At 36.7% G+C, this 23,498-nt stretch overlaps 1 protein-coding gene across 10 annotated transcripts in view; it reads left to right on the forward strand.

Annotated features, from left to right (window-relative positions):
* PLA2G4A (phospholipase A2 group IVA) overlaps positions 1–23,498 on the forward strand; it is a 151,606-nt gene that overhangs the window by 117,189 nt on the left and 10,919 nt on the right. For all 10 annotated transcript variants that reach the window (XM_025430132.3, XM_025430131.3, XM_035718804.2 and 7 more), the window contains 2 exons: positions 4,531–4,773; positions 12,488–12,672. In XM_025430132.3, coding sequence (XP_025285917.1) covers positions 4,531–4,773; positions 12,488–12,672 — 428 coding nt within the window. The remainder of the gene's footprint in view (positions 1–4,530; positions 4,774–12,487; positions 12,673–23,498) is intronic.

Raw genomic sequence — 23,498 nt, forward strand, 5'->3', positions numbered from 1 at the left:
TTTTTTTTTTAATTTCCTTTTAATGAAGGGTGCCAGCCAGTACAAAGGGGATAGACAGTATATGCCTAACATTTCTAGAATTAATATGTGTTGACATAGGGACTGTCAAGTAGGTATAATAATGGCTTGTTAATTATTAAGGAAATTGCTATAGATGGTCAGTACATTTGATCACTTCTGGTTATCTTAAGGCTAAGAAATTCAAAGGCCCTTTGAACATACATACCTATTTTGGTTTTAATAGCAACCTAGATTGGAAAATTATATTTAGGATGTTCTTGGGATTTCTTATTAGCTCTTAATATTCTTTTTTTTCTCTTAAATAAAATTTTTTGGAGTAGTTTTAGATTCTCAACAAAATTGAACAAAAAGACCAGAGAGTTCCCTTAGATTTCCTGCACACTCCCACCCACACTCAGAGCCTCCTCCACCTCAACATCTTATATCAGAATTGTGCGTTTGTTATAACTACATCGACACATCCTTGTCACCCAAGGTCCAAACTTTAGGGTTTACTCTTGGCATCATATATTCTATAGGTTTTCACAAATGTAGAGTAACCTTTATCTACCATTATAGCTTCATACAGAGTAGTTTCACTGCCAGAAGCATCCCTCTGTGCTGTTTATTTATTCCTCTATCCCTCCCATCCCCACCTCTAGCAACCACTGATCTTTTTACTGTCTCCACAGTTTTGTCTTTTCCAGAATGTCAGATTGTTGGCATCATACAGTATATATAGCGTTATCAGATTGGCTTCTTTTACTTAGTAATATGCATTTGAGTTTCCTCCACGTCTTTTCATGGCTTGATAGCCACCCCCTCCTTTTTTTTCTTCTTCTTTTTTTTTTTTTTAGCATTGAATAACATTCCATTGTCTAGATGTACCAATTTATTTATCCGTTCACCTATTGAAGGACATCTTATTTGCTTCCAAGTTTTGTCAATTATGAATAAAGCTGCTATTGGGTAAAAACTAAAATACATGATTGTTGGATCATATGATGGAAGTAAAATTTAGTTTTGCAAGAAACTTCCAAAGTGGCTGTACTATTTTGCATTCCCATGAGCATGTATGAATATTTTTGTTGCTTCACATCCGCACCAGCATTCAGTGATGTCATTGCTTAGGATTTGGCATTTCTAATTGGTGTGTAGTGTTATCTCATTGTTGTTCTAATTTCTATTTCCCTGGTGACACATGATGTGGAGCATCTTTGCTTACTTGCCATTTCTATGTCCTCTTTGGTGAGGTATCTGTTAAGTTCTTTTGCCCATTTTTTAATTGGTTTGTTTGTTGTCTTATTGTTGAATTCTGAGGGGTCTTTGTATATTTTGGATGACAGTCTTTTATTGGATGTGTCTTTTACAAATATTTTCTCCCAGTTTGTGGCTTGTCTCCTTATTCTCTTTTGAAGCTTCTTCATTTTTCATCATATGATTTTGAGCAAGGTCTTTAGGAATTTTTAACTTTAGTTTTTTTCAAATCTATGCTGGCATCATTTTACCTGCTCTCACAAAATTGTTATAATTATCAACTTGCAAATGCATACAAAGGGCTTTAAGTTGTAAAAAGCTATGCAAATAGAAATTTACTTATATTATTACTAAAAAAGAGTCAATTATCATTTATCTATTGACTGCTGGGTTTGTCCCACAAACGGTGCCATTTCCAAATATCTTGTAAGGAAAGATCTCTGTCTAGGACAGAAGTGGGGTTTATTTAATAATAATAACAAAAATGATGATGATAATGGTAATTATGTTGGTGATAAAGAAGGAAGAGGAGGAAGAGGAAAAAGAAGGAAAAAGAAGAGGAGAGGGAGTTGGAGGAATAGGAGGAAGCTCCAAATTTTTGGAAAATAATTGGTATCTTTGTATCCTTTGTGACTGGAGGATATAAATCATTCACTTTATTTTTTTTAAAAAAGATTTATTTATTAATATATATAGAGAGTGCATGGGTGCGCACACATCTGGGGAGGACCAGAGGGCGAGAAAGGAAGAGTCCCAAGCAGGGGCTATGTTAAGTGTGGAACCTAATGCTAGGCTCAATCTGATGACCCTGACATTACAACCTGAGCTGAAATCAAGAATCAGCCACTTAACCAAATGAGCTCCCCTGGTGCCCCCAAATCATTCACTTTAAAGCCCAACTTGTCCTTTGAGAGTTTTTCTTTGTCATATTTGGCTTTAGAGAAGTGTGAGGTAGAAAAATGTATGTTTTTTTTGTGTGTGTGAGTATGTAGTCACCTGAATTGGTTACTGAAAGATCCATTCATTTCCTCAGCTCATTAAGCTAATCCTTATGAAGCTAAAAAATCAGTATTTATTATGATTTTATGTATGTCTAGTTAATATTTATGAGAAATTATGAAGTTTGAACATAGACTTTCTTTTTCTCAGATATATATATATATATATATATATTTATTTATATTTATATTTATATAGAGTTGCCAGAAATCTGAAGAGAGAGATGCAGGCAAGTGGAATTATACTATACCACACAACCTTCCTCGACTTGGATTATGAATGAATAGTATTGATCATGATGATACAGCTATCACTGCCACCACCATCTCTACTGTTACCTGGTTTTTATTATGAATTTAATACAGGCCAGGCATTTTTGTAAGAGATATGCATGAATGCATTATCTCGATTAATCTTCACAACAGCCCCATGAGGTGTCCTGTGAGGAAATGAAAGCTGAGAAGAGTTACTAAGAAGCAGTGGAAAGAGGATTGAAATCCAGGCAGTCTGATTCTGGAACCAGTGTTCTAAAAAACTACCGATGCTGCTTCCCAGTGGTCGTGATGTGTGCACAGGTTTTAGGGGAGAAGTCATTTAAAACTGCTTCTTTTGGAAGATTGTTGGATTTCAAGACATTTTAAAGCATGTGTTTAAATTACACGGTTTTAAATTCCAAACTTTATAAGCAAGGATGAAATGACTGTTTCTAGAGTGTTTACTGAGCAGCAAATATGTGTGTTGAGCCCTTCAGTTGTCTGTTCTCAGTTTGCATGATTTCTGATGTTTACTAAACAGGAGAGGGAAGAAAACTTAGTAATAAAGAAGGTAGGATTAGCTACTGTGGAATTTCCCTGTGTGTGTGTGTGTGTGTGTGGCCAGAGAAAAAAAAAGAAAAGGTCTAGGAAAGGACAGAAAGGGGAAAGTAGTTTGCCTGGAAATGTAAGAATAGACCAAGTAACACATCAAGAACACAACCTGTAGGGGTGCCTGGGTGGCTCAGTCGATTAAGTGTCTGTCTTGGGCTCAGATCATGATCCTGGGGTCCTGGGATCAAGCCCCACATCGGGCTTCCTGCTCAGCAAGGAGTCTGCTTCTCCCTCTCCCTCTGCCTTCCACTACCCCTGCTTCTGCACTCTCTCTGTGTCAAATAAATAAATAAAATATTTTAAAAAAAAAACACAACCTGTAGACTGATGGTGGGTAAAGGATAAAGTAATAACAATTTAAGAAAAAAATGATTAACTGAAATATTACTGTATTAATTTATACAAATATTTGTTAAATCAAAAGACATAGAGCTTCACTATTAACCTTAATATTCAATTACCTAGAGATTTAAAAAAATTTTTTATTTAAATTCAACTTAGTTAACATATAGTGTATTATTAGTTTCAGGGGTAGAATTAGTGATTCATCAGTTGCAAATAACACCCAGTGCTCATTACATCACATGCTCTCCTAAATGCCCATCCCCCAGTTACCCTATCCCCAATTGTCTCTCCCCTCCAGTGACCCTCAGTTTGTTTCCTGTAGTTAAGAGTCACTTATTATTTGCCTCCCTCTGTATCTTATTTTATTTTTTCCTTCCTTTCCCCTATGTTCCTCTGTTTCGTTTCTTAAATTCCACATATGAGTGAAATCATATGGTATTTGTCTTTCTCTGACTTGTCTTTCTCTGACTTATTTTGCTTAGCATAATACCCTCTAGTTCCATCCATGTTGTTGCAAATGGCAAGATTTCATTCTTTTGATGACTGAGTAATATTGTATTGTGTATGTGTAGACACACACACACACACACATCTTCTTTATCTATTCATCTGTCAGTGGACATCTGGACTCTTTCTGTAGTTCACCTATTGCGAACATTGCTGCTATAAACATTGGTAAACATTGGGGTGCAGCTGCCCCTTAGAATGGCCAACAGACACATGAAAAAATGCTTAACATTTTTCATCATCAGGGAAATACAAATCAAAACCATAATGAGATAGCACCTCATATCGGTCAGAATGGCTAAAATTAACAATTCAGGAAATAATAGGTGTTCGCGAAGATGCAGAGAAAGGGGAACCCTTTTATACCAACAGTGGGAATGCAAAGTGGTGCAGCCACTCTGGAAAACAGTATGGAGGTTCCTTAAAAAGTTAAAAATAGAGCTACCCTATGATCCAGCAATTGCACTACTAGGTATTTATCCAAAGTTTTTTGTTGTTGTTGTTGTTGTTTTTTAATGGATTTGGGAATCTATATGCTCTGGTTCTTTTTCCTTAGGCACTGAAAATGAAGATGCTAAAAGGGAATATCACAATGATAATCAAGCAAGTTGGGTCCATCGTATGATAATGGCTTTGGTGAGTGATTCAACTTTATTCAATACCAGAGAAGGACGTGCTGGGAAGGTGCACAACTTCATGTTGGGCTTGAATCTCAATACATCCTATCCAATGTCTCCTCTGAAAGACTTGATGACACAGGAATCGTTGGATGAAGATGAATTGGATATGGCTGTAGCAGGTAAGCACACAAAACATAATCCATGGAAGCTAATTCAGGAGATCTTTATTCCTTTCGAGTGAGAAGCCTTTTGATTCTTAGCAATGCTTATCCATTTATGCTCAGGTACAGCAACATCTATTTAGTGTGTGAAGGGCTTCAGATTACTGGGAGTTTTTTTTGGGGGGGGGAAGAAAAACATTCATTGGACAGGAAATGGCATAGTTATGTCAGCATAGAAATTTTTCACTGAACCACTAAGGAGGGGTGTTAGATCTTCTCTGTATTGGACAAGGTTCACTCAGAAAACAGGAAGCCTTCTCCCTTGCTTAACTGAGAGGGATTCAAAGTAGGGAATCAGGTGTTGACAAAGTTGTTCCAAGGCTTGGAAGAGCAAGCTCTGGGCTGATCTTCCAGGAAGGATTCCAAAAACACTTCAGAATCACCCCCACAAACGCCCCCACAACCGTGCCTGGCAGTGGAAATGGCAGAAATGTAGCCTCTGTCTCATTTCCTCCTTTGAATTTTCTGTGGGTGTTTCTGCTCTTGGCAGAGGGCAGGTCTTAGCAGACCCAGCACTTTTCAGAATCCTGGTTGATGTGGTCCTCAGCCCGACTCTCTGCCACAGCACAGGAGTTGCCTGCATTCCAGGGTTCCGAGGGGAGGTGACTTCACCAGCCTCAGAGTCTGTGAGGCTACTGAGTCTGTCCCTCTAGTTCTCAGAAAGGTTAGGTCACTTTCTTAAGGCCAGCTGGTAGGAGCCCACTCACTGCTGTGTCTGTTACGTTGCCAAATTCCAACGAATCATTCCCTTTCCTCTTCAGTTCCCTGCATATTTCAAATTAAAAGTTAAATTTGCCATGGTGACTAATCAATACATAATAATCTTTCTTATAATGATCCTACATTTTTTTACATCTAAATCTTTCTACTTCATCATACCAGATGAAGTAGATATCTGGGTCACTGCTCAGATATCATTTCTCATTTATTTCTGCTTCAGGGCATCAAAAGCAGGATGCTCTAGAAATGTAAGTGGGATTTTTCCAAAAACCTTTCTTCTACTTTTTGGTGGAGCATCGTGCCTCTAAAATACTTGGAAAAATTAGGACGTGGCTTTAGGTTTGGTGGTGTTTCTGGTAGTGCTGTTCCCATTTATTGTCTGAACTTAGGGGACATTGCAAAAGCAAGTTACCTTGTTTAAACAAGAGGAGTAGAAACTCACTATACTTTGCATTATGTTTATGGCATCCAAGTCTAGGATACGAGGTATGGTATGATTATTTAACTGCAAATGACACCCTTTCATATTAGCAGTGATAAAAGTCCATTTGTGATAAAGTCAATATCTGTTTTAAAATTCATCCAAAATTTAAAAAGAAAAAGACAAAACACTTGCCCATTAATCAATGACCTTATTTGTCTTGTGTCACGTGATTATACTTACTGCGATTAGAATATGCATTAAATGTATATTCCTTAGAAACTGAGCCTTCATTGATGAATGATGATGGCTGTTAAAAAAACTTAGTCTCAAAGATCATTTAGAACTGAAAAGAATCTTTAGTTATTTTACTTTAGAAAAAAGAATGATCAAAGAGAGTCATTCTCACTGCCTACAGTTTCTTAGCTGAGCTAGAATGGGGTCACAGACCTCAGTGTTGCTCCGAAGCTTTTCCTTTCTGCTACACTCCCTTCCCCGCTCTGTTAGTCATTGTTTTGCTGATGTCAAATGGAAGTTTCCTTTCTGTGTACTATATTACATCTGTTTTATGTTATTACTTTGATCGAATTACCCAGCATAGCTCCTGTGATTTGCACAGCATGCATTCTGCACTCCACAGTTTAACAACTCCCTGGTGGTTTTGCAATACTTTATGTAGGTTCAGAGGTGTTTGGGTTGCTAGATCAAATACAGCAGGCCTAGTTAAATTTGAATTCTAAGCCATATATATGTGAGTATATATGTAGTGTGAGAAGACTCATGGACAGTTCTCATAAAGTAAAATGAGCAAGTAGAAAATGTAATCGCCTCAAAATACGGTATTACATCAATTAAAAATTCTTTTGTTGACCTATTTCGGAATGCATGAACCTAAAATTGTTGGAAAGAACCTTAAATTTTATTTCCTAGTGTTATAGCTCATAAAAATTCTATTTCACTCACTCTGTATTTATCTAGTTGAAAAAAATATATATGGGATATTGATTTTAGTCAAGAATTTACTAAAATTGATTTAGTCAAGAATCCAGCCAGGTCAGTGATGAGTTCATTCAGATATATAATTTACAAACTAACATTGCCAAAAATGACTGCATCTTAGACCAGATTTACTAAATCGATTAGTGCTCTCTCAGACAGTTGTTTAGACACTGTCTCCTGATTATTTCCAAGTTTTAGATTAACCATGTATATGTAGTTAAAAGTTAAAAGATTTATCATAAACTGTAATCATTTTGGTTCATAAAATCTTCATCAAAACTGTTTATTATAAAGGGGTGCCTAGGTGGCTCAGTCGGTTGAGCCAGGTCACAATCTCAGGGTCCTGGGGTAGACCCCCACATCAGGTTCCACACTGAGCAGAGTCAGCCTCTCTCCCTCTGCTTCTGCCCTTCCCCCTACTTGTGTGCTCTTTCTCTCTCTCTCTCTTTCTCTCTCTCTCTCTCTTTCGCTAAAATAAATAAATAAATAAATAAATAATCTTTTTAAAAACTTGATTTATTATACAGTTGAAAATACTGCAATTTAATTAAAATGTTAAGGTTATATCTCTTATTTTTGTACCCCCATGCAAAATAGAAATAGAAACTTTTATCTTATCTAGATATTAAGAAAATCTTACATTTTAGTGTAGGAAAATCTTACATTTTAGTTGACCCTATGGTGATTTCATTTGTACCAAGTAAAATTTGAGTATTTTAGAATTAAAACAATCTCTCAACCTAAAATGAGAAAAAAAATACTACTTCACTTTGCAGACAATCGTTTGAAAATAAGAAGAGGGATCCCTGGGTGGTGCAGCGGTTTAGCGCCTGCCTTTAGCCCAGGGCGCGATCCTGGAGACCTGGGATCGAATCCCACGTCAGGCTCCCGGTGCATGGGGCCTGCTTCTCCCTCTGCCTATGTCTCTGCCTCTCTCTCTCTCTCTCTCTGTGTGACTATCATAAATAAATAATTTAAAAAAAAAGAAAATAAGAAGAATAATAAGATGAGGGAATTCCTCTTGTTTGTTTATTTCAAAATAGTTGTATACCTTTAGAAACTACGAGAAGCTGTCTATTATTTATGTGACTTCTTTCCTGTTTACTTTTGTGTTTACGTTACTTACTGTGACACATAACATCTGGAATTTTAAAAATCGAGGCATGCGTTGATTTAGGCCAGAGTTCAATACACAAACATCCAAACATTTTGTACATCATATATTGAATCTGTGTGAGGTATTTATATAAAGTGACCATTGCAAATGCCCACAGAGGAGCTGCTTTAAGGAGATGGTACATCATTATAAAACACAACATGTTTCCACACCTAGCAAAGAACCTGATTAACTCATTTACAGGTTTAGAAACCCTGTATGTTTTGAGCTATGGGAGGATGTTCTTCCGTAGTGTCATTTATCAAACTCTCTCTGACATTGTAGTAGATGTTATATAATAAATTGGGTTCAAGTTCAAATAAATTTGGAAAAACTAACAACTCCATCTCCCTATTCACAATGCGATGGGATACTCTAATGAATTTAAGGAGCCCTACTCAATGTGCCTACTTGAAAATGTGCAGACTGGCTTACATTCAAATCCTAGATGGGCCACTATTAATGAGATGGTCTTAAATAGTTACTTAGCATAATCCTCAGTTAACAGTGTTAGAAAAACTAGAGCAAAACTAAAAACCAACACCCCTGATCCCCATGCAACCTGCAACCTCAGGGCAGCGAGGTTGCAACAATGCTCACTCTTTTCCCCAAATAGAAAGAATAGTACCTGTCTTATACACTTCCTGGGAAGATTAAATAACATCTTTCTTTCTTTCTTTTTTAAGTAGCATCTTTATTTAAAAGGGCAATTAGCCTAAGGCATAGTCAGGAGGATAGGAAACCCACAATCTAACATGGTCATTACATTAAGCTGTCGATCTATTTCTCAAACCCATTTGATCATGAAACTCTTATTTTGTGTAGAGAACATCTGTTAATATCTTGCAAAACTACTTTGTTTGCAACACAATTAAGAAACACTGCTTCCTTTCCATTTATTTGGAAGGGTGGAACCATGGTGTTTAGCTACATGCCAGAGCTGGAACTTGGTCACATAATGACCTGTCTCTCAGACATCATCTTGGATATAAAAGAGGAAAAGAGAGACTACCATTTTTGTGACAAGAAGGAGCATATCAAACAGAATATGAGAGAAGTGGTCTGTCTTGGTTAATCTTTTAGCTGAAATTCAAAAGAGCACTAAGTGTATGAAGCCAAAGAAAAATATTTGTAAACTATCATTATACTTTATTGTATTAGGGGAAATCACTGCACTGTAAAAAACATTGCCCACTAATGTGTTTTGCAAACATTTGTATTTACTTGTGATTAAAGACACATATTAGTGTGGTTTTAATGATTGACAGATGCATGTGTAGTTAGCCTCTCTACGTTGTAATTACTGCTTTTTAAGTTGTTTCAGTTTTATGGCCAGCCACCCACTGAAGTAGCAATGTGACACACTGGGTCTAATGAGGGGACTAAGCAGAGGGCTGAGACCTGGGCCTGCCTTGGAATCCTATCACTGTGTGAAACCGGACCTCTTGGGCCTTAGTTTCCTTATCCTTTATTTACTTTTTAAGATTTTATTTATTTATTTATGAGAGACACACAGAGAGAGGCAGAGACATAGGTAGAGGGAGAAGCAGGCTCCCTGCGGGGATCCTGATGCAGGACTCGATCCCAGGATCCCAGGATCATGGCCTGAGCCAAAGGCAGATGCTGAACCTCTGCCTCCACTGAGCCACCCAGGTGCCCCAGTTTCCTGATCTTTAAAATGACACTAATAATGGCTCTTTTGTAAGAGTCTCAAAAGGATGATAAATCTCATATATGAAATTTCTAATGCATTAGAGAAACTCAAAATAAATGAAGCTATTTTGAAGAGAAACAAAAGTACCCAAATACTGAACTTCCAGCCTCTTAGTAAAATATTTTAAAACGAATATAAGACAAGGACCCACAATTGTTCACCTTTATAAAGCTTAAGCAAAAGTTTTTAAGCAATAAAAATTTCAGAGAAAAAAATATTAAAATCATGTTTGATGATATATGTATTTTTCAATGTTACAATTCTTAGGTTCGTGTTTCTGTGACAGAATTTTAGAATTTTGGCTAGTAGCAAAGTACTTTGTCACTACAATCCATAAGTACTTGATAGGAAAGAAGACTTCATCTGGAGATAATTATTTACAGAATAATTTCTCTTTTCTCTCCTTGTTGGTCTAGTATTCACCTCAGACATAGCAAGACTTTTTTTTAATTTTTAACTTGGCCTGCCTTTTCATTTAGTCACATGACCTTATTCTTATCTAAAACCCTCTCCCTATTGCTTTTTTTTTTTTATAGCATATTTATTTATTTTTTTGTTTAAGACCATTCATTCACACCTTGTCTCATTCACCAGTTCTGGACAGTACAAATCATCTCAGCTGTAAACTCTTTTTCTCTTCATTCATAAGCACACTAGTATATGTTTATAGCATTTGCTTGTTAGTATTCTAGGGATGAGAAATTTTAATAAATAGGAGAGAAGAAAACACATGACTCTCTGTTACCTGTAGAAACTTAGAAGAAGAGGGTGCCTGGGTGGCTCAGTGGTTGAGTGTCTGCCTTCGGCTCAAGGCATGATCCTGAGGTCCTGGGATCAAGTCCCACACTGGGCTCCACATAGGGAGCCTGCTTCTCCTTCTGCCTATGCCTCTGCCTCTCTCTGTGTGTCTCTCATGAATAAATAAAGTCTTAAGAAAAATAAAAAGAAACTTAGAAGAATAATTATGTTTTCTTGAGTAAGTCCAAACCTAATTTAGAACTGTTTCAATTCACATTGAATAAACCTCAAACCTAATTGTGTTCACTGGTGCTCTTCAGATTTTAATGATGATGAAGATTGTGGATTTAATGGGACAGTAAGAATTGAAAGATTTGCCTTTCTTTGGGATCCCTTGCTCTTGAAACATAATGATAAAATTCACCATGAAAGGGTTATAGTCAGTATCATTCTTATTTAGAAATATAGGGAGGAAACGAACATGCAGTGGGTTCCCACAACGTGAATATTTTTCTGGATAATAGGTAGTAACTACCTTGGATACGTGATTCTATAAACACAGGTCAGTCTGACCCTCTAGGTTTTATTGTTACCTCTTTGAAAAGACTTGCCAAGTAGAAGTTACAAGCTTTCTCAGAGATCATAATGCCTGTCTAGTATGAACATCCTCATGCTGTTCTGGAGCTTTCCAGCCTTTTTCTTAATAGAACAAGTGTGAGGATATGGAGACAGACCAAAACAATTGCATGTCATTTCATTCAACTCAAATCAGTTCAATTCTTATCACATCTCTTTTCCTGGGAAATGAATGAGGAGTCCCACATGTAAACGTGAAGAGGAGCATGTCACCATTTTTTCTTAAAACGAATGATTTCTAGACTCTACTTTCTTGCAGATCCTCTCATCACCCCATACTACTCTCTTCCAGTACTGTAGCTACAGTGGGCTTCTTGCTGTTCCTCAGATATACTGAGTCGGATTCCGTCTCAAGGCTCTTTCCTCTCCCTGGAAAAAGTAACCCCCCAAATATTTGGATGGACCGTTCCAGATTCTTAATCTGGCCTCAGCTCAAGGCCTTCTTCTCAAAGAGGTCTCTCCTGATTATCCAACTGAAGTTACTCCCCATTCTATGACCCCCTATCATTTTCTACCATGTATTTAATACTGCCTGAACTGTTTACTGATTTATCAGTCACGTGCTCTGTTAGAGCAGAGTTTGCATCTTGTTTAGCACCTAGAAAAGAGCCCAAATAGTAACAGACAACAACACGTCTGCTGAATGTGTTGGCTGGATTATTTCCTTGGACTCCCCTCACTTTGGGAGATGCAGCGTGGGATCCATTCAGACTCTGCCACTGCCTCATTCTGTCACTGCAGGGATTAATTTATTTCATCCTCCACTAACGGATATGGTTGTACTTCACATGTCTGTTATGACAAAACAAGATAATATATGAGGAAATGTTTTGAAGCCAGTAAAGACCTCCTAGATGAGGTGAGGTAAGGCTGATAAAGCCATCATGATCGCAGTTAGACTTCATGCCAGGGCCTAAGCTAAGTACTTTCCATACATTGTCCCACTTAACTTTCACAGCACCCTTATTTCATTCTTTTACCCAGACAGCACAGAAATTGAAACTGAGTCAAAGACAATGATTCATTTACAGGACCCATGCCCAGCTCTGTTTGATTTCAAAGCCTGAAGCCCTAATCCTATGAAATTCTACTTACAAATTTACATGAAAAATATATTTATGTTCTAGATAATGTTAAGTGGTCATTTCATTCTTTTGTCTCTTTCCTTTTTAAAGATCCTGATGAATTTGAGCAAATATATGAGCAATATATTTACATGAAAAATATATTTATGTTCTAGATAATGTTAAGTGGTCATTTCATTCTTTTGTCTCTTTCCTTTTTAAAGATCCTGATGAATTTGAGCAAATATATGAGCCCCTGGATGTCAAAAGTAAAAAGATTCATGTAGTGGACAGTGGCCTCACATTTAACCTGCCATACCCCTTGATCCTGAGACCCCAGAGGGGAGTTGATCTGATTATCTCCTTTGACTTTTCTGCACGACCAAGTGACTCTAGTCCTCCGTTCAAGGTAAGGAGAACTTACATAGCATTCCATTATCTAGCATGTTCTATCTCATGCCTGGTATATATCTTAGTCCTCTTCGCTCCAGTTTCTCATCCCTTGAGCCTATTTTTCTACGTGATTATGAGTCCTATTTTAAAAACACAGATGTGATTCAGTTGCTCCCCTTCTTAAAGAAGCTTGTGAAAAGAAAATGAGAAAAATAGAAAAAGGAGAAACTTGTAAATGGTTCCCATGGCCCACATTAATAAAGTTCACAGTCTTAGGCAGAACAAGAATGATGCAACATATCTGAAGTTCAAGGAAATTAGGCTGAGATTTGGATGTTAGCAAGAAAAAGATAATTAAAACCATGCATGGGAAGTGATACTCAGAGAAGAGGACATAAAATGCTATTTTGAAGATCCAACAGCAATCATCAGGGGAAAATAACGAGAATCAAGGAAGTGTACAGTGTTGTAAAAAACAATTAAAGGTATTTAACAACAAGGAAGTCTTTGGTGAACTGGACAAAGGCAGTTTCAATAATGTTGTGAGGGCAGAAATCATACTGCAATGATTTGAAGGAGGAGTGGAAGATAAGAAAATGGAGATAGGGCATCTAGGTGGCTCAGTCAGTTAAGTGTCTGCCTTCGGCTCAGGTCATGATCCCAGGGTACTGGGATTGAGCCCTGTGTCGTGCTCCCTGCTCAGCAGGGAATCTTCTCCTCCCTCTCCCTCTGCTGCTCCCCACTGCTCATGCTCTCTCTCTTGTTCTCTCTCCCTCAAATAAATAAACAAAATCTTTTTAAAAATTTGAGATAATCCTGTAGACTGTCCAGGAAAGAAGGAGATGTGCCATGTCTGTAAGAGGAGGTGAGGAACAGAAAACCTGTGTATGTGGAGAGGTGGGTTGTTAATAGAAGAGATTTGAATGTGTTTAAATGCTGATGCCTGGGGGTCATTAATGAAGATGTTATTGGAGAATGGAGAGATGACGTATCTGATAGGGTCACAGCCCTGGGAAGGTTACAGGGGTGAGGAGTGCAAAGGAGATATAAAAATACAGGTGGAGGGATCCCTGGATGATGCAGCAGTTTGGCGCCTGCCTTTGGCCCAGGGCCCGATCCTGGAGACCCGGGATCGAATCCCACGTCGGGCTCCCGGTGCATGGAGCCTGCTTCTCCCTCTGCCTGTGTCTCTGCCTCTCTGTGTGTGTGTGTGTGTGTGTGTGACTATCATAAATTAAAAAAATAAAAATTAAAAAATTAAAAAAAAAATACAGGTGGAGAGTAGTATAGAAACATCTATATTAGGACAAGAGAGGAGGGAGAAGATGATGGCTGCGGGTGGAAGTTCACTGTTTACCTAACAGTGAGAGGAGAAGTTAACAAAGTACTCATCTGATGACTTTTCACCCTTGTAGAAATTAGAAGTCATTATTATCTTTTGAGGGTGAGAAGGTAGAGGTGGTGAAGCCAGGGTTGTGGGGAGAATAAAAGTCTGCCTCTGAAGAAATAAGAACAAATTCTGAATAGGCCACATATATTGCTTAGCAGCACTGTGGCCTCACCCATGTGAGACCATAAATGTTACTCTTTCCTCCTCCTGGAACACCTCAAACTTTCTTTAGATCATCTCAACTGTTACCTTTCCTGACCTCCACAGCTAGACTTTCATTACAAAAGACTTAGTAGATTCTTCTAACATGGCAATGTTCATGGTGTATGGTCTATATTTGTTTACAATATATAAATCTCTTCCACTGTCTGTGAGCTCCTTGGGCTCACACTAGGACACTATTCTGAATGTATGTTTTGTTTTAATCACTTGGTTCTAATTGTATTATAAATGCCAGCCGAAGTATGAGTAAGTCATTTTTTGTGAGTGAATGAATGAAATGCTGTAAGAGTGATAGAGTTATTAACCCTATTTCATAGAGTAAGAAATGGAAATTCATAGAGATTAAGTGAAACTGTCCATGATCTCCCAACCAGGAAGAGCCAGTGATAACCCAGGTCCTCTGACATCTCCTTTCCTTCCCATTATACTGTGGTCAAACTGCTCTCAAGATTAAGAGTGGCTATCACAACAACTCTTTAACATATATAAAGTCTCATATTTTAAAAATGCTTTCATGTTTGATTTTTTTTTTCGAGGCAGTTAATCACTAGAAAACAAGGGTTGGTGAAATAGGCAATTTCATCATATCAACAACTTAAGTAAGATAATGAGTGAACAGAACATAGCTCAGGACCTGGCTGGGAAAGTGCTAGCTATGAAGTGGTCAAGCTGGACCAGATTCGAAGACTCCAGAATGGCAATCTAATGATCTTTCCCCTTCACTAGCTGCCTCCTTTGAATACATTGTACATGTACTTTTTTTCTGTGCAGTGTGCTGTGTACAGCAGTTAATGATAAACCATGGTTCTTGATCTCCGTAACATTTTAGCTTTCTTGGGGGAAAGACTTTTATATACAAGAGTCATTTGGAAGAAAAATAAGAAAAATATTGATAAATAGTTACTTGACTTTATATAAGCATGTGTATTATGGGCAATCCATATAAGAATAGATTGGTGTGTCCTGGAGCAGATGAGCAGGGAAATAAATAGAATAGGATGAAAATGGCACATGGATGGCAGTAGACCAATCTGAAGAAATGGAGCAATCTGGTTACAAGTGATAAATATTAAGCTCCCATCAGGAGGGCTTTAGGGCTGGATGATGGGAAATAGAGAATCAGTGATGGGTTTGCAGCTGACAAATGACTTCATGAAATTGGAATTTTAGGATGATTAATCCCACAGTGGAAAGTAGGATGAATTGGAGAATGAAGAGCAAAGATTAAAATTAAGAAAGATTTTACTGCAGAGCACCTGAGTGGCTTGGTCAGCAAAGCATCCGACTCTTGATCTCAGCTCAGGTCCTGATCTCCACGTCGTGAGCTTAATCCCTGCATTTTTTTTTCTTTTTTAAAGATTTTATTTATTTATTCATGAGAGACACAGAGAGAGAGGCAGAGACACAGGCAGAGAGAGAAGCAGACTCCACACAGGGAGCCCCATGTGGAACTCAATCCTGGGACTCCAGGTTGCACTCTGGGCCAAAGGCAGGCACCAAACTGCTGAGCCACCCAGGCATCCCACAAGCCCTGCATTAAAAGAAAAGTTAAATTTTTTTTTTAAAAAAAGAGGGATTTACTATAATCCAAGCATAGGATAATGAAGTACTGTCCAGGTGAGGTGACCAAGAAAGCCAAAAGCAGGATTTGATGACCCATGAGCAGCAGTGGGGAGGTGAGTTCCAGTGGATGACTCTAAGATGATATCTTAGAAACTGGTTCTGGAGGTGGAAGAAACTGTATTATTCATTTCACCAATGGGAGTGTAAAATGTCAAAGCCATCATTTTATATATGAATCACAGCTCTACTACTTCATGAGTTAATATTGGGAAGGTTTTAGAATATCACTTTGTACCTCTCAAAAGAACCATTGTACTTTGTTGTGGTTTTTAAATGCACTTTCATTCATTATTTCTAATTAAGAATATGTACTTACTGTAGAAAAATTTGGAAATTTGGAATATATATCATTTCTATTATTCATAGACAACAGCTGCTGGTATTTTACTGTTTTCCTTTAGTCTTTCTTGTGTGTGTGTGTGTGTGTGTGTGTGTGTGTGTGTGTGTGAACACCAGGATCATACTGCTTTGCATTCTGCTTCTTTCTACTTAAAATTATATTATGAGCATCTTCCCATATTGTTAAATATTTTTTAAACATAATTATAAATACAGCATGGTATGTAAATATCCAAGAATGTTTTAACAATGCTCTGTTTTCGACTTTCAGATTATTGCTATCTTGTCACTTTCTTTCTAGTGATCATCCTCACATGTGAATCTTTAATCACACTTTTTATTAATTGCTTGGCTTCTTAGATATGGATTAGTTTAGGATTTTAATAAATATTTTAAGATTGCTTTCTCATAGAGTTGCACCAAATTACATTACTACATCAGATTGTATATGCAAGTCCTTGTTTTACATTGCTGTGCTGGCTGAAAAATATTAAAGACAAAGTTAAAAAAATTTACAATATGACAGAAAGAAAAATACATTTTGCTTCTATTTTTCTGCTTTGCTTGTGAGAGTAAATAGTTTGCCATGACTATTATATGCTTATGTTTTTAAACTATTTTTTTAAACTATTTTTAATTAGATTATTAGTATTATTGCTATTAAGTATTATTTTATATTTTAAGGATACTAAAGTTTATCAAATTTATTTTTGCAAATATGATCTAATGAGTCTTTTGTATAGGGTTTTTTATTTCTGATGATTTTAACATTTTAAATATTTATGTAGTCACTTCTCTCACTGGTTTTATTCTTGAAATTCATATTTAACAAGACCAGTTGCATACAGATTGATAATTTTCCTTTTATGATATACTTTTAAAATATTCTAACTCATTAATGCATTTTTCAAGCTAATTTGGAATATTAAAAATGATTTTTTCAACTTATGAGTGTTATAATTGTCATTATAAAATATGCATTTCTTTGTGGATCTAAAAGATTACCCAAATATAATAATAATTATTATTATATTATTTTTTAGAGAGAGGAGGGGGTGAAGGGGCAGTGAGAGAGGGAGAGAGAAAAAGAATTTTAAGCAGGCTTCATGCCCAGCCCAGAGCCTGATGCAGGGCTCTATCTGACAAACCTGAGATCATGACCGGAGCCAAAATCAAGAGTCAGACACTTAACTGACTGAGCCACTTAGGTGCCCCTGAAAGATAATTTTTAAATTGATATAAATACTACACTATTAATGCTGAAGTAGGACACTTATTTTTTTTTATTTTCAGGATATTATTTTAGATATAGTAAGCTTTAAAAATTGATGAGGAATCTACATGAAGTTTTTTGACAGGAGGAGGAAAGAAGCTCCAGTGTAATAACAGGATTTTATTATATCAGTTAAATAGTGAGTAGTTTTCTGTTTTTGAGATTGAAATATGAATGCCATTTGTAATAAAGAGCAGAGCAAAAATACTGAGGCAGGAATTAAAATTGTAAACTTTATTTCACAATTATTGATAAAAGCATTTCATACGTATAGTTAAGTGTCAGATTTTGTGAGGGAGATATGAATGGTAGATATCATGGCTTTTGATAGAGGCAATCACAGTTATTTTATCTATGTTGTAACTGGCCTTGGAAACTGATGATGTCAGTATCAGTAATAGTAGAGGCTTTTTTTTAAGATTTGTAGTCACACACCCTAATGGTCTGGTTATAAAAAGCCTCATGATTCTAAATAAGATTCTTATCAATGGATTTAAGAAAAGCAGCTCTAGGTTTCATTTTCGTCAAGTTTTGTTGTTGTTGTTGTTGTTAACCCTTTAATAACTTAGATAAATGCCATGCAAATTTATTTCACCATTAGGGCCTATCCAAGGAGAATTCTAATAGCATTTGTCTTTAATATTGGTCATGAAAATAAGCCAGGGTCTTCCTATTCAAGTCTGCAAAAGAAACAGACTGTGACATTAGAAAAAAAAAAACAAAAAACACATTTTTAAGAAAGTTTGGCTCGAGAAGCAAGCAAGGAGTATAAGAGAATTCAGTTTGCCCCTAGAGATTTTTTTTTTTTGCCTTACTAAATTTTTTAGAGACTACTAGATTAGAATTACTATGCCATAAATTATGTTATTTTATAGTATGCTGCTATATATTGGACATAAATCTAACTCAGTTTTTCAGTGCCCTTTGAAATGCTTAGTGAGCAGAAACCAGAACAATGGATTCATTTTCTTAAAAATAAAGGAAAGAAGGAAGGAGAAAAGGAAGGAGGAGGCAATAGGGAAGGCAAAGAGGAGGAGGGAAAGAAGGAAAATTGGAGATAAGCCAGTCTCCACAAATGACAGAAGTAATGTGTCTAAATTGACTTTATCTTTCTGTTTTTCACTCAAGGCCAAAATTCCATCAACCACCCCCCCCCCCCCCCCCGCCGACACACACACAAATAAAACAAAAACAGAAAAAGAATTTTATTTTTCCATACTAACCTGATTTATTTGTTAACATTAAGGAATGATCCTTGTTTTAGAACCTCTGCATATGATTTACTTAAGACTTGTGTTTTGGGTTGCAACATCATGGCAACATCATGGTCCAAGTGTTAGCTTTCCGGGCATTGATCCACTGTGGCTGATAAAAAGAACTGCTTGTTGTTAAATGTACCATTTATGGATTTACCTTAACTATTAGTTTCTAAGGGCTACCATCATAAATGACCACAAATGGCATGCTTAAAAACACAGAAATGTATTCTCTCACAGTTCCGGAGGACAGAAATTGAAATCAAAGTTTCCTCTGGGCCACACTCCCTCCAAAGGCTCCAGTGGAGAATCTGTCCTTGCCTTTTCCAGCTTCTGGAAGCACTAGACTTTCCTTGGCTTGTGGCCGCATAACTTCAGGGACAGCCTCCACCTCCAATGGCCCCTCCTGTATGTTGTGTCTTCTTAAAAGGACATTTGTCATTGGCTCTATGGCCCACTCAGAACCCATGATGATCTTATCTTCAGACCCTTAGCTTAATTACCTTTGCGAAAACCCATCATTCAAATAAGGTCACATTCACATGTCCTGAGGCTGGATGGAGGATTAGAGAATGGACTTATCTTTTGGAGGGCCACCACTGAACCCGCCACATCTGTATTGGTCATTAAGGATCAGATGCCTTGGGATGAGTAGATATATCCAACATTAAGTTCTCTACATATTTTTGTGAAGTTATAGTGACATCTTGATGAAGAACTAATGAGAACTGTAAAGTTCTACACATGATTAAATATATGAAATTATTTTCATGCTATTATAAAGCTCTTGGATCTTAATACCAGCATGCTTTTTATTGGAAGTGTTGATGACCATACCCACAAAATGTTGAATTCTAAATTGTAGCTTCTGTCCATTGTATCTTCTATTACTTGCTTCATTCATCTTTTTAAGATTCAACTTATTTACATATTTACATGCATATTTATACTTCTACCTCTTCCCAATCCAAAAATAGATTTTAAATATTGAGAATCATCATAGAAAGCACATGTCTTAGGTGTGTGCAGAGAAAAAGCTCATTTCCTCTTGAGAGAAGTTAATTTATTATATATAAATATGTATTTATACATTTAAGAATACATAAAATATATATTTATCCACATATAAAAATAAGTAAAATGGCATTATATATGCCACTCATGTTCTAGTTTGAATATATTTCTGTGTTAGACTGTATTTCTTATCCTTCATGTCTTAATACTCAAAATTAGTGTATCTTACAAGTATCACTTTGAAGGGTACTGTCAAATTTTTATCTCCATAGAAAATCATTTTATTTTATTTTATTTATAAATATTTTATTTATTCATGAGAGACACAGAAACGTAGGCAGAGGGAGAAGTAGGCTCCCTGCTGGGTGCCCAGTGCAGTACTCGATCCCAGGACCCTGGAGCCCCTGATCATGACCTGAGCTGAAGGCAGATGCTCAACCACTGAGCCACCCAGGTCCCCTGAAAAATCAATTTAGTACTATGTAAATTACCATGAATTAGTCTATGGAAATCTGAAGCATATGAGGTGTCCAACAAACAAAATGGATACTTACTATAGAAAACAGTTCTGGCATGTTGCCTAATTTATGAAGCAGCAATATTCTGGCTCATGGCATTCTTCTAAATACTCTTTTCAAACTCTGCTCTACTCATAGTCTGGGTCATTGTTTCTCAGTCTTTACAAACAGGGAAACGAGACATCAGAGAGGAGATCATTTTTCCATCCTGTAATCACCGTCTTTATAGTCATCAGTTTTTAACCTTTTCCACAGAAGGATCATATCAGGAAAGGGAAAGTTTCAATTGCTTCCCGATTCCAGCATGAAATATCTATCTAAAAATAGCTTGGTCTTTTACCTCATGCAGTTCCCTTTTCCTCTTTCTCCACACATCCACACATCATTAGTCATCCTGAGTCATGTTTGTAAACACTAGAAAGCTCTTTTTTGCCTCATTCTCACGCAATTGATCCACAGTATGAACTTCTGGTTTTATTTTGGTGTTGAATAATCTTGAATGAATAATTGTGAAAGTGCCAGACAAGAAATAAACTGAGTAATTCAACTGAACAGAGGGTAAAAGGGCTGGTTATAAACATTCCCTCAAATTTCAAACTATATATATATAGTTTGAAAAAAATAGACACACACACACACACACATACTATATATATATAGGATTTTCAGTAAAATATCATATTTTGTTTGTGAGTTTATGCAACAACTGCTTTAATATACATGAAATCCTGTGTTCACCCAGGTTTTATTGTAAATGGCATTGAGAGTTGATCAGCTTAAAATTCACAACATTCCAGAAATATCAAGAACAGTGAAAGTTCAGGGGCACCTGGGTAGCTCAGTCAGTTAAGCATCTGCCTTCAGCTTAGAGCATGGTCGCAGGGTCCTGGGATCAAGCCCCACATTGGGCTCCATGCTCAGCAGGGAGTCTATTCTTCCTCTCCCTCTGTGTGCTTGCTCTTGCTCTCTCTCTCAAATAAATAAATCTTAAAAAAAAAAAAAGAACAGTAGAAGTTCAATGTATATTTTTCTATAAATTTAAGGTACTATTTTAAATGTAAATATAAATATAAATATTTTAAATATAAATTATATTGTTAAATATAAATTACTGAGTTTTTGAAAATACATTATCTCGTTTAATCCTCACGGCAATCTTGAGGAAGATAATGGTATTAACTTTACATACAATGATAGAAAATGAGTTGCTGAGAAATAAGAAAGAGGTGGAATGTAAGTGAAATGGGATTGGGAACCTACTATTTCAGGGATAGTGAACAACCTGTTTGGTTGGATGATTGATTGGTTCTTATGATTCCAATGGTGCCATTAGGGGTATATCACTACCTATACACCACAAAATAATTTCTTCCCTGTTGACTTTGTGGTAGCTACAGAGTATGTCTCAGACTACCTGGCTAGCAAATTAAGGTGTCTGTGTTTGAGATGGGCTTTTTAGACTGCACAGCCCAGGCATGAAGCCATCCATCATATCCTCTGCCTCTGTTATACTGCACTATAATATCTATTATTTATCTTTCCCATTATTTATGATCTTCAAGGATTCAAAGACAGCCAAGTTATCCCTAGAACATTAGCAGGTGCTCAATAATAATTGTTGAGTGAATTAATGTACACTCTGAGAAAATAGTCCACATACCCTGCAAATCCCATGGTGAATACTTTTTACATGGAATTTACTACAGTTTTAAACCAAAGGAGTTATTTGATTATTATCTCTCACTCACCCGGCTATAAATCCCATAATGCAAGAGTTTCACTCACTATGATGTCCCCACTTCCTAGCATGGACCTTTGATTTGTACGTAATAGTTATTGATGAATAAATTGATGCGATGACAAAGAATAGCTTAAATAACTTAATGTTGTAATGGTCATTTCCGTAAAACCTCATCTCCATGGGGAATTTCTCTAATATTGTACCTCTCTTTTTCCTTTTCTTTCCTTACTTTCTTCCCTCCACCTCTTTTCCTCTCTTTATTGACATTTATTTATCAAACTTTTGTCAGGCACTTCTAAATACTATATGCACATTCTTTTATTCTTTTTTTTTTAAGATTTTATTTATTTATTCATGAGAGACACACACAGAGAGAGAGGCAGAGACACAGGCAGAGGGAAGAAACAGGCTCCATGCAGGGAGCCCAACGTGGGACTCAATCCCAGGTCTCCAGGATCACACCCTGAGCCGAAGGCAGCACTAAACTACCAAGCCACCCAGGCTGCCTGACGTTCTTTTATTCTAATGCAATCATGAGATATATATTTTTATTATCATATTTATTTTATATTTGGGGATATTGAGTGTGGAGACATTAGGAAACATGCTCATGGGCCCAGAGCTTGCACTTGACCTTAGGCAATTGGGTCCCAAAGTCTGAGCTGTTGACACTGAGAGTCTGCTGCTTATTTTCCCACTACCCCTCAAGCTGTGTATAAATATAACTAAGCTGTATTTATGGCATCTCTCCATATTGATTTATACTTTCTAGTTTAAATCTAATACTGCACGTGTCTGCTTACCCACTCCATTAGTCAGCCTTGATGCAGAAACAAACCTAAAATCTTAGTGGCCAACAATAACGTGTATTTCTTGGTCACGTTTCATGTCAGCAGCTACAAATCAACTGCTGTGGCTCTGTTTACATGTCTTCTCATTCTGATGGGGATGTTTAATTCTCTTACTGGGAAGGAAGCTAATATGTGGAAACAGTCACACAATCTGCCATGTCCATTAACTAAACTCTTGGTTTCCCTGTCTGGCCCCTTCTTGGCCACTACACTTATAACATTTTGAGTCCAGAAGTTAAATTATTTTTATAAACAGAAGCAAAAAAAAATGCTGATTCAAAGTAACTCAAATATGTTTGCGTACATAAAATTTATTAATTTTAGTTGGCTGTTTTGAGAAGGTACAGGTAAAAATTCAGTACCAGAGTGTTCCTCATTTTGCTTCATTGGATTCTTTGACTCTGAAGGGTTTAAAAATGTTCACATGGCTTATAAATAACCAGAGCCCTAATGTTTTTTTTTTTTTCCCTATAGCCATTACATCACTATAGTTTCATTCATTTCACTTCATCAGTAAATTTTTAAAAGCCTCCTATGGAGCTAGCTCTATGCCAAAAATTAACCTAATAGCGAGCTTGTTTATAGAGTGCTTTAGTATTTTGTTTTTAGATTAAT

This window comes from Canis lupus, chromosome 7 (genome assembly GCF_003254725.2).
Source record: "Canis lupus dingo isolate Sandy chromosome 7, ASM325472v2, whole genome shotgun sequence".
NCBI classification, from domain to species: domain Eukaryota; kingdom Metazoa; phylum Chordata; class Mammalia; order Carnivora; family Canidae; genus Canis; species Canis lupus.